This window comes from Salvelinus namaycush, chromosome 14 (genome assembly GCF_016432855.1).
Source record: "Salvelinus namaycush isolate Seneca chromosome 14, SaNama_1.0, whole genome shotgun sequence".
Lineage (NCBI taxonomy): Eukaryota > Metazoa > Chordata > Actinopteri > Salmoniformes > Salmonidae > Salvelinus > Salvelinus namaycush.
In genome coordinates, this window is record NC_052320.1 from 24157367 (window position 1) to 24169840 (window position 12474).

Consider the following 12474-nt stretch of genomic DNA (forward strand, 5'->3'; position numbering starts at 1 on the left):
ACATTAAGAACACCTTCCTAATATTGAGTTGCACCCCCTCATTTTGCCCTCAATTCATTGGGGCATGGACTCTACAAGGTGTCGAAAGCATTCCACATGGATGCTGGACCATGTTGACTACAATGCTTCCCACAGTTGTCAAGTTGGCTGGATGTCCTTTGGGTGGTGGACCATTCTTGATACACCCGGGAAACTGTTGAGCATGACAAACCCAGCAGCGTTGCAGTTCTTGACACAAACCGGTGAGCCTGGCAACTACTACAATACCCTGTTCAGAGGCACCAAAATATTTTGTCTTGCCCATTCACTCTCTGAATGGCACACATAAACAATCCATGTCTCTAGGCTTAAAAAATATTCTTTAACCTGTTTCCTCCCCATCATCTATACTGATTGAAGTGGATTTAATAAGGGGTCATAGCTTTCACCTGGTCAGTCTGTGTCATGGAAAGAGCAGGTCTTTTATAATGTTTTGTACACTCAGTGTACCTATTTAGTGGTTTGGCATTATGGCTCAGCTAGGCCTCAGGTATGGTGGTACCATACAGTTTTGAACTAAGAACGCTGCTACTATACCCTTTTTATTTTCCTTTGAATCCGATCTCTTTTTGCTTTGATCATGGATAGATTCTAACCTTTGAAATTACCTGTGTTTAGAAATGGGGAGCCTTTTTTGCTTGTATTTCCAGTAGCGGAGAGTTGAAATCCTTTTTTATGGTTGCTTTGGAAGCACGTCTGATCGCAGAATCACATACCTGTAGCCTCAAGGCAAGTTTTGAATTGTATTACGTTTTGCCTTTTAACTATTCTGGTTTAGGCTTTGCTTTCCATGGGAATGGAGTCATTGTATGCTAAATCAGTGTGGATTTAGTGGTAGTTTGTGTGTGTGCATGCGTGTATCTGGGGTTTAGTAGGCCCCTGGTGAATGTTGCTTATTCATCATTTTACTGTTTCTACTATTTATGTGTATCTTGTGGGTTTTCCTTCACTGAAAGCAGGAAACTGTTGGCTCTGTTAACGGTTAGAGAGAGAGAAGTTTACTGGAATTGTACCACATGATGAAAAATGGACATCCGTGTTTTTCTGAATGGCTAAAGTCATTGAACCCTTTCCTAATTTTGTGCCAAACTGATCTAGTTGGTGGTTTAGTTGTAACATGAATGGTAGGTTCACAGTGCACATCTATTTCGCAGTTTCACCCTAGAACAACTGATTTTCATTGAATAGAAACATAAGGCATTTACATGCTGGGTATCCTGTTTAGGAAGTAATTACTGCATTTTTCCCCCTGTCCTTATTTGGAATATTGACAATCGATTGTGTTGGTTGCTTGGGGACTGCATGATGTTTGATCTGATCTGTATCAGCTTTGTCTAGTATCAGTAGACAATGTACTGTATACGGTTTGTTGATGGGAAACTACACTCAGGCTACAATCTCTGTTTGATTAAGCCTACACCACACTGAATCAATCTACATGTTGATATGAATTGTAGCAAATTGGACTTTATCAGTGGCCAATCTTTAAGGAAGCATTTTGTGAGGAGGGTTGTGGTATATGGAGTCCGTTAAAACAGATTTGTGTTTAGAGAAGGCTTGAGTTTAATTTGACATGGATTTTTATGTGGATGGATGCATTATTTATTGATTGATAGATGTTTAACACATTTTGGTTTGAAGCCTTTGCCTCACAGTTGTGTTGCAAATGCTTTGTCCTGATAGGCTATGCAGGAATATTATTTTACACACACACACACTTCCTAGTCTAAACAAACTTTGTAGACGTTCCCTTGGCGTGTTCGGCGATGATGAGGCAAAGCGCATTGTCGTGCAGTGAGCGCACCTCGCGGTTCCTTTAGAATAGACTGACTACGCACTGAAGGAGCTCCTCTCGCCTAGGAGCCTTTCAGATATAAAGCAAATTGCGAAAATTATCTTGTGTCTTGTGTGGGAGAACAGTGATACGACGGAGAACCATAAGAATCCTTTTTTGGGCACGCTATTTAGCAATGGATGAAAAGCATTGCCAGCGCTGGTAGAAGATGAAGAGATGAGCAACTGGCTTGTAGCAGATAAAGTGACTGAACCATAATACAGTAGCTATGTTGACTTGTCTTTTGTGTGAAACATACATTTGTTTTATATATTGCACAGTCTGACAACGTTTTTGGGCATGGGACCTTATTTTTAATCTACGTTATTAGACCATTTTGATGCACGACCATTTGAACTCCTGTAGTTACAGGTATTTTGTTCTTCAATCTTGCTGATGTTTTGTGCTATAGGCTAGTATTTTACTCAATGTCCATTGTTGTAGGGGTACATTACTTTCAGTTAGCCTACGTATAGTTCTACGTAAAAGAACGGATAAAATGTTTAACAGAATGTCAGCCTCTGTCTTGGCTATACTTAAGCACTGCAGGCTGCACTCAAGTAGGTTTAATAATTTCATTAGCACAGAATTGACACATTTCTTGAATAGATACAGAATTCAGAAATTGAAAACCACATTCAAATTATGTTTTTGAAATTCTAATTTTACATTTCCATAACCCCCAATGTTCTGCTAGTTTGGTATAATGATTTACTGCCATAGTGAGTCTTTCTATGCCCCACTGGTAACTGGCACTATTCGATTCTGAGACAGGGCTGAATGCTTGAAGGGATCTGGTTCATCGTAGTCGGCCTTCACCAATACTTACTATTCAGTAGGCTACCATGTCTTTAAAATAAAATAAACATAATATTTTTCATATTCTAATAATAATTGTATTATTGATCATAATTTCAGCCATGGAGCTGTTGCCCCCCATTTTAAATGCCTAGAAACATAAGCCTTCCTGTGATATCAAACGTGAGATACAATGTATAAAGTTGGCCTACAAGTGAGCCTACAAAGTTAGCAGCATGCCTACTAAGACCATAGCAGGGTTGGAGTCAATTCTATTACATTTCACGAAGTAAACAGAAATTCCAGCCGACCATTCAGACATTATAGCAGACGCAGCACACAACGGCTTATCCACGTAACGGGTCAATTATATTTATGTTCGGTCTATTCAGGAAGTAAAGAAAGTCAAATGTTCATTGCTTTGCAATTGGAATTCAAGTTTACTGCCATATTAGACTGAATTGAAATGGAATTGACCCTAACTCTGCTATGGTGTTAGTAGGCATGCTGCTAACTTCGTAGGCTCACAAGTAGACCTATGGTAGCTACATACATAACACGTTGTCATATTGAGCATTAATTAAGGTTGCTGCGTTGTCTTTGTGTCCTGAATGGCCGGCTGGGTTTCCTTTCCCGTGATACAGCAGTGGAGCTGACGGTAAATGAGAGACCGTCACCATGCCCCCGGGGGAGTATGGGATGCTGGGCGAGTGGGAGAAGGAGGGGGACCATGACATCATGATGGACTTCCTGCTGCCCACCGGGATCTTCCTGAAATTCCCTGTGTCTCGCAATGACACCATCGGTGCCATCAAAAAAGTAAGTCCTCGTTTCCCGGTCTGTGGCTGCATGACCCACATTCAACTGACTGTGTAAATGTGCACACGTATCAAGAGTTGATACTTGATAATGTTGTCATATTTTTCTGTACATTACAGATATTGTTAATTTGCTTGAACATGGAAACAAATCATATGGAATAGATACAATTACACGTGCAAATGACAAGAAATCGATAAAAATGCATGTGCAAAAGGTTTGGGTCATACAGTATATTGTCATATATTGAAATTGTTCTATGTTTGCTCCCTGTTCCAAGGCAGCACCCTGTATTGCATTTACTGTTGATTAACTTGAGTATTATTCTGTGGAGAGTCCGATGGAGTTGAGCCAGCTCAGTGCAGTAAAGCAGGTCTGATTCCTTTAGTACCAAAATGGAACTGGTATTTTAGTGCCAAATGGTACGTAATACAGCATTCTCAATGAATCTCAAAGAAACAGTCATATTTAGGAAATATTGGGTGACTGAGATTGTACTTGTAATGAAAAGCGCTATATAAAATAAATATATTTACTATTATTAATATTATGGTTAGTCTTATTTTGAAGTAAAAACCAGGTATAGCCAGGTCATTATAATAAAATGTTGTTATCAATTACCTACCTCTTTAGATAAATGTTGGATTAATAAATTAACTTCACTACCTATTGAATTGTAGCCTGTTATGGAAGGGCATGTTTGGATGTGATGGTACACGGGTAGAGAGAGTTAATGTCTCATCTCTCTAATACAAATCTGTCTGACAATTTGCTGTAGCAGTCAAAAATGCTCTCAAATCCATGGATTTGCCTGTTTCTATGCCAACAGTCCTGCCTCTTCATACTGTTTGATTTATATGTGTTAAATAAGGATACTGTTGGCAGCTTGCTTCAGAGATTTTGCTGGTTTTATTTACAGTCGTTTACAGACTTTCCCCTGTAAATTACTCAATTGGGTGATCACTTGTTGTTTTATAATTAAATGAATGTTTTGTAATTTTTATTAATTTAAGATGGAGATTTAAAAACCCTGGCGGCGTGACCACTTTTTTGTTGTTTGAATCCCTGATTGCCCCTTTAAAACATGCAATACTCAATTTATTACACCTGATTTGAATGCAGTACCAGTAGTGTTGTAGATGTTTCTGTTAATTTTAAATGGTGTTGTTTCTTGCTCTAGTGTGTGCAGTCATCTTCCTCTTTCTCATGGTGTGATCAGTTGATTTGTGTGTTTGGGTATGGTCAGCTACTCTGTGTATTTGCCAGTCAGAATGTGACTGGGTGTGTAAATGGTCAGTATTGGTCATATTGGTTATGAACCCTGTGTGTGTGTGTGTGTGCGCGTGCTTGTGTGTGTTTGTATAGATGGTGTGGAGGAACGCTAGCAGCGAGCCCCTGTATGGAGCGCTGAGCGACGCGGACGCTTACGTGTTCACCTGCATCAACTCGACGGCAGAGCGTGAGGAGCTAGAAGACGAGACCCGTCGTCTGTGTGATGTCCGGCTCTTCATGTCTGTCCTGAGGCTGGTGGCCCGGGAGGGTGACCGCGTGGAGAAGCTCACCAACACTCAGATCAGCCTGCTGATTGGCAAAGGTCTACATCACCTCTCAGGGGCATGCAGCAAGCAGCACAAAGCAATGCTAGTAGGACCAGAGGATTTCCCTAAGTAGTCATAGGTTAAGTAGTATATATTTTCTCTCCACAACCTAGTCCACACAGCCATGAGAGAATAACAATTATGAAATCTATGTTTGACGGCCAATCTTCGATGTATGAACTAATGAAAATCCCTTTTCTGGTCTACGAGTGCTGTGAGTGTGGGTCGTCGAGAGAAATTATTTACTACGTTAGCCACGAATGCTTTGGGAAACCCACCTAGGCCTGTTAGATCTTGGGTAGAGGAAAATTGGCATAATTGGTTATTAGCTCATAGTCACTGAATCACCAAATGCACTGTATCCTGCTAGTTTCCAACACCAGACCTTGTGTCCACTCCTGTTCATGTCTCTCAGGTCTGCACGAATTTGACTCCCAGAAGAACCATGAGGTGAACGAGTTCCGGGCCAAGATGCGGTCCTTCTGTGAAGAGAAGGCCCAGGACCGCCAGCGGTTGCCATGGTACCAGTGGATGGAGTACAGCTTCTCGTGTGATCTAGAGCCATGTGTTTCCTTGGCAGAGCCCGGGGGCATCAAGACAAAAGGCACTAAGAAGATCTTTGTCAATGTCAAGTTTGAGGCCAGCGATGTAAGTGCCTTGTTCCTCTGGTCTTTTTTACTCTTATTCTTAATGTTTGTCCTAGTAAATCAATCAGTTACTTGTTGTGAATTTTGGAAGGGACATGGGATATTGTGATTGGATTGGGATGTGAATATTCACCTTCTGTCAGCAATGATATCTTTGACTGGAAAATTCTGAATTTCTACCAATGCATAGACCAAGTTAAGATCTGAAGGATGACTTTAGGTAAAAAAATAAAAAAAAACATACACACTTTGGAAATTCCCTTCCCCTCCCACACACCACAAACACCACTCACTGTCACTTTACAAGTCTTCAAAACAACAGTTCGGAATCACTATGAATGTAGAAAGAAAAAAGAAACAGTTGAAACAGAAAATCATTAAGATGTGACATTTTTGCACAAAAACGGCCATAGTGACGATGGAAAGAAGACAATTTGACGTTATAGCTACTACATGATATACTTACCAAGCCTACTGTCTAATGTATTATTTTATAGAGTAGCCTTCATACCAAACGTAACTACAAAATGTACTGTAAAAAAGCACTCATAAAGGACTTAACTAAAAGCTTTCTTTTCAAGCTTTCTTTTTTTAAATCAAGCTACTGCCTTTTCAAACTGCCTATCATCTGAAGCTATGGAAGACCATCGTTCAAGAATTACCAGATCAATATTTTTTCAAGTGACGTTGAGATTCTGATTGTAATGAAAACCGTTATATAAAATGAATCTATTATTTTCTGTAGGAAAGCTTTATGCTTCAGCAGGAGCCCCAGGACCTGCCGGTGATCTTAATGCGGAGTGCCCTAAAGAAGAAGGCCACTGTGTTTCGCTCAGTGCGACAGGAGAAGCCAGAGGACTACACTTTACAGGTCAATGGGAGGTGGGAATTCATATACGGGAAATACCCCCTGTGCCAGTTCAAAGTGAGTAAACACAATAATACAAGCTTACTTCACTGCGAGTTTACCCATTTTCTCCATTGATGTTAACTATTTTTCAATATGTTGTGCCTGGTATGTTTAGTCTGAGTTGGTCTGTATTTGTTTCTTATTTTGTCTACATGTTGCCTCTGTCTGCTCTGTGAATGTGATCTATTTTGTCTGTATATGCTAGGTATGTAATGAGAGCCTTTGGCTCTCTGGTCTCTAGTGGAATGACTCAATGTTTCGGTGGCAGGAGACTCCGTTGTTGGTTTTGAAACTCCTGCTACCTTCAGACCAATGATGACTCATATCTCTAGCAGCCCTCAGAAGGGAACTGCATTGCACATAATTCAGCTGCATTATTAAGCTTCAGTAAATAACAGCCTCCAGTTCTTGAACATGAGTACACCAGTGAATATCTGGACAGAGTAGGGTGGAGTCACTCCTAGACGCTGGTCTTGCATTTTCCCCACTAATTGAATTAGGGTTGGGGGAGGGGAAGCTGATCCTAGATCTGTACCTAGGGGAAACTTCACCCCGGAGCAATCTGGACCCCGGGAAATATGTGTGGGTGATCTGTGTGGTTGACATCCAACCCTTCTTCTTCCTCTCTTCCCTTCTTCCTTTCTCTACTCCTTCCTCAGTACATATTCTCCTGTTTGAGAGGGGGTCAAACCCCCCACCTGACCATGGTTCATCAATCCACCGTTGTCAAATACCAGGAGGAGCAGGGCTGCCTGGGCAGCCAGGTATCCAAGAGTCGCTCCTTGTCCAAGCCCCCCCCTCTACCCGTGAAGAAGGTGAGTGGTCAGCCACTTGGGACCACAGTCATTTTTTTATTAACAGAATGTCAACCTTTTTTTTGTACCTCTTACAGTTGTTCCTCAACCAGTGTTATGGACTTTGACATGCCCAAAACATGATGGGGGGGGTCTGCCTGAAATCATTTACTTTTTACACTTTAATGTGTATGAACTTTGCTGATTTGAACTCACTGAGTTTTCTTGTTGTTAATGGTTTTTACTGTCTGCATTAGTTGTATGATCTTCAGTGTAGCTTTGAAATGGTAGCACCTATCTCTCCCAATTATCACACACAATGCTGCTAAATGACAATACATTTGTGTGTGTAGTTTTGTTTTGGTTCAAACTCTACTTCCCATAATTGATACCAACATAGAAAGGATGAACCAGGTTGGCCTTGTATCAGCTTCAGCTTTTGGAAGCTTTAGTTCCTCTTCTCTTTCTTTATCATGTTTTGTTGTTGAAGGTAAAACAAATTCACATTTTGGGCCTTGCATGTCACACTGACATTAATAATTCGCACAAGGCAGGAAACAATTTCAATGTTAATCAAAGCAAATTTCCTATTTTTTTCTTACTATCAGCAGAACACGTCGTCTTTGTGGTCCATTGAGGAGCCTTTCCACATTCACTTGCTACAAGGCTACCGAGTCAACGCAGATGAAGGAATGAAGGTTGGTGTGGTTTCATGTGGGCTTTCGCGCTCTGACTGTTGCTCAATGAAGTGCAGCTTCGAGTTGTTTACCAATATCTCACTTTAGGGTGTACGAAGGAGAGGTGAAATGTAAACGATGGGGTCATATGACCCTTACCGCACATTTCCCATAATTCATCAGAGGCAGTTGGTTAAAACTCTACAAAACAGGAAGTGGGGAGGGCCTATCTGGCTTTCACGTTGCACTCTGGTGCCTAGATTCTTAGAAAAGGACAGGCTTTGCGCTCTCGCTCGCCACTTTAACTTTTTTTTGTTGATAGGAGAGATGGTTGTCGTTACTATTGCAGATAGGGCATGTTGACGGCTCTGACCTATCTTGAAATTTGTTGAGTTTCTCCGCCCTCTAATTACTCTACATAGAATTGTGATACTGTACTGTTGATATTGCATTGAATAACTGGGCAATATTATGTAGAAATGGACTATGCTGCAAATTATTTGATTTACATGTCATATTTTCATTATAGAAAGGTTGTTTAACTTGGATCCTGTGAATTGGATGTAAAAGAACAACCAAGAAAAACACATGGGGAATTGGCTTAATGTTTTGTCTGTGTGTGTTTGATTCAGCTTTTTTCTTACTGTTACTGTTTAGATTGGTTGTTGTGTAAGTGCACTTCCGGCCTCTTACCTCAGAGCCGAGCATGACTCACAGTAAATTATTTGTCCTGTCACATTGTTGGCAGGCAGAAATTTGCCAAAATACCCTAGGGAGAAATATCCACTCATATAGTGTGCGTCCCAAATTGCACCCTATTCCCTATCTAGTACACTACCTTTGACCAGAACTCAATGGGACCTGGTCAAATGTAGTGCCCTATGTAGAGAATAGGTTGTCATTTGGGTCATACGCACACAGTACTTTTCTAATCTGGCTACAACCCAGCCTGGTTTGAATATATCCAAGGTAGGCAGTACACCGAGCCTTGAGGAATTGACTGCTTGATATTGAATTAATCACATTGGAAAAATAGACTCCACTGTTCATTCATGATTTTACATTTACTGTAGACATTTATTGTTCTTATGAAGGCAGTATGCATTGCTTATGAAAGAACCGATTCAGACACCTTACCATACCTTACCAAAAGCAATTTCATTTGCTTTGTGGAAAACAAAAAAAAACAGATCAGTTAACACAAGGATGTCCAACTCAGTCTCTCATGTGGGTTCTTATTATTTGTGTGTGTGTGTACGTGCGTGCATGCGTTTATGCACGTGTTTGTGTCTCCCAGCTGGTCGTCCAGGCAGGTCTGTTCCACGGCAGTGAGCTGCTGTGTAAGGTAGTGACCAGCGGTGAGGTTAACGTGTGCTCCGAGCCCCTGTGGGACCAGAAGCTGGTGTTTGACATCAGCGTGAGCGACCTGCCTCGTATGAGCCGCCTGTGCTTTGCTCTCTACGCTGTCATCGAGAAGGCCAAGAAGCCCCGCTCCACCAAGAAGAAGAACAAGAAAGCTGTAAGTCTGCAGCTGTAAGAGCTGTTACACCTTGATCACACCGATAGCGTCATTGCGCAAAATAGTACGCAGCATCATCTGGATATGTGTGCAACAAAAGTTAAACATTCACCTTCTTTTACAATTTCTGTCAACAAGCCGTCTACGCATACAGTTTGACGCATATGTTCGATAAATCCAACGTATGCACCACACAGAACGCACTGCAACTGCCTTTGCAACGCAATGCTGCAAGGCAAATGCAGCGTTCCATTGGAAATGAATATGCTTCTGGTGTGCCAAAATGCAATGATTCTGTCGATGTGATCGAGGTGTACGAGCTCAAGAAAGCAGAGTTTAAAAATATCTATTTTGAATTAATTTGACAAGTTTTATTGACAGAGAGAGAGTTAAAAATGTAGAAGAGGATACAGTAAGTGGCAGAACGGGGGTTTCGTACCACTGCAGCCAGGGGTATATGTGGTCTGGGGGAGGCAGCACTTAAAGTAGAGTTTTGTTTCGGCACTGTAGCTGTTAAAGTGATTTCAGTCCCCGAAAATGTCTATTTTGTAAGTGCGTAACCCTTTACTCTAGTACCTGTATACGTGTTGAAAATTGCAGGATTTGGGCACTGATAAGTACCTAAATTGGAACCCAGTGGCTGTACACTAACATACTATAAATGACGTCAGAGCTCTGTGCTTCACATCGCTTTATGGGTTTTGACTGACAGACGTTCTGTTCTTGAGCACCGCACGCGACAAGAAGTTGCCCCCATCCCTTCTGCAACTTTTGCACATTTTTGTTCTCTGAGTGAGGGAAATGCCATAAATTAGGGGACTCTATGTATTTTGAAAGATGAGACTCTGATAATTATAATAAATATCGCTATGATGTCATACATGCAAGCCAAACACCCATGAGTCTGAATGTGCACTTCAATTTTCCATATCATAAAATTCATGTCATGTACAGTGTCAATGTTTATGATCACTATGTTTGATGTACAGTTACAAGATGACATGGCGTCAAACCCTGAGTTGTTCTGAACAGAATGAGCCTATGTTTGTCTATTGTGAAGAAAATTTGCCGTCGAACACGCACCTGAATGCACGCATATAAACTCCTTACTATGCTCGCTGAAATTAGGATCTGTTTCTCTGAATTGCGCTGTGGAAGACTAAGACTGTAAGATCATATTTTATACAGAGCCTTCAGAAAGTATTCAAACCCCTTTACTTTTTCCACATTTTGTTGTGTTACAGCCTGAATTAAACATTTCTTAAATTTAGATTTTGTGTCACTGGCCTACACACAATACCCCATAATGTCAAAGTGGAATTTTTACAAATGAATTCAAAATGAAAAGCATTGAGTCAAAAAGTATTCAACACCTTTGTTATGGCAAGCCTAAATATGTTCAGGAGTAAAAATGTGTTTAACAAGTCACATAATAAGTTGCATGGACTCATGCTGTGTGCAAGAATAGTGTTTAACATGATTTTTTAATCACTACCTCATCTCTGTACCCCACACATACAATGATCTGTAAGGTCCCTCAGCCGAGCAGTGAATTTCAAACGACAAAGACCAGGGAGGTTTTCCAATGCTCGCAAAGAAGGGCACCTATTGGTAGATGGGTAAAAAAAAAATTGACATTGCATATCCCTTTCAGCATTGTGAAGTTATGAATTACAATTTGGATGGTTTATTAATGCACTCAGTCATTACAAAGATAACGGCGTCCTTCCCAACTCAGTTGCTGGAGAGGAAGGAAACCGCTCAAGGATTTTACCATGAGGTCAATGGTGACTTTAAAACAGTTACATAGTTTAATGGCTGTGATATCAGAAAACTGAGGATGGATCAACAACATTGTAGTTACTCTACAATACTAACTTAAATGACAAAGTGAAAAGAATGAAGCCTGTGCAGAATACAAATATTCCAAAACATCCATCTTGTTTGCAATAAGGCACTAAAGTAAAACTGCAAAAAATGTGGCAAATTCATTTTATGTCCTGAATACAAAGCCTTATGTGGGGCAAATCCAACACATAACTGAGTACCACTCTTAATATTTTCAAGCGTGGTGGCTGCATCATGTTTTGATGGCAGTCTAACAATGAGCAACAAACAATTTGTTGATTTTTAAAATAATAATGGGCAAATGTTGTACAATCCAGGTGTGCAAAGTTCTTAGTCTTACCCATAAAGACTCACAGCTGTAATCGCTGCCAAAGGTGATACTAACATCTATTGACTCGGGGTGTGAATACTTATGTAAATTACATATTTCTGTATTTATTTTTCAATACATTTGCAAACATTTCTAAAAACATGTTTTCACTTTGTCATTATGGGGTATTGTGTGTAGATGGGTGAGATTCTTTTTTTTTTCAATCCATTTTGAATTCAGGCTGTAACACAACAAAATATGGAATAAGTCAAGGGGTATGAATACGTTCTGAAGGCACTGTAATTTAGCTAGTCATGTTGGCAGTAGAGCAAGCTTTGAAATGATGCCCACCTGAACCAGATTGCGATTTATAATGGACTGTTTATGGATTGTGTAAACAACAACAGCAATTGTGTGAGTGCGGGGATGCAGGGTTGTGTTCAAAACAATTACAAGTGTGCTTGCTCTAGTTCCTCAACGGCACAACTAGGAGAGCTAAAAAATCACCTTATAGTTGAAGACTCTTCTTTGAGTTGTAAGTGCATTGAAATTACTTAGGAACTATGCACACTTTGGAGAGGTGTGTGTGTGTGTGGTCACTTGGAGACACCAGTTAGTCCTCTCATTCAAACCCTTTTATTTTTTTTGTCTTATGTAGACCTACCTCAAATTCTCCAGGAA

The 12474-nt window shown here is 40.5% G+C and overlaps 1 protein-coding gene across 1 annotated transcript in view; it reads left to right on the forward strand.

The window, feature by feature from the left end:
- Window positions 1-3329: 3329 nt before the first annotated feature.
- Window positions 3330-12474, forward strand: part of pik3cd (phosphatidylinositol-4,5-bisphosphate 3-kinase, catalytic subunit delta) — a 46733-nt gene continuing 37588 nt past the window's right edge. The window contains exons 1-7 of the mRNA XM_039007659.1: window positions 3330-3490; window positions 4856-5084; window positions 5504-5736; window positions 6481-6660; window positions 7305-7460; window positions 8048-8137; window positions 9414-9635. Coding sequence (XP_038863587.1) covers window positions 3350-3490; window positions 4856-5084; window positions 5504-5736; window positions 6481-6660; window positions 7305-7460; window positions 8048-8137; window positions 9414-9635 — 1251 coding nt within the window. The 5' untranslated portion in view covers window positions 3330-3349. The remainder of the gene's footprint in view (window positions 3491-4855; window positions 5085-5503; window positions 5737-6480; window positions 6661-7304; window positions 7461-8047; window positions 8138-9413; window positions 9636-12474) is intronic.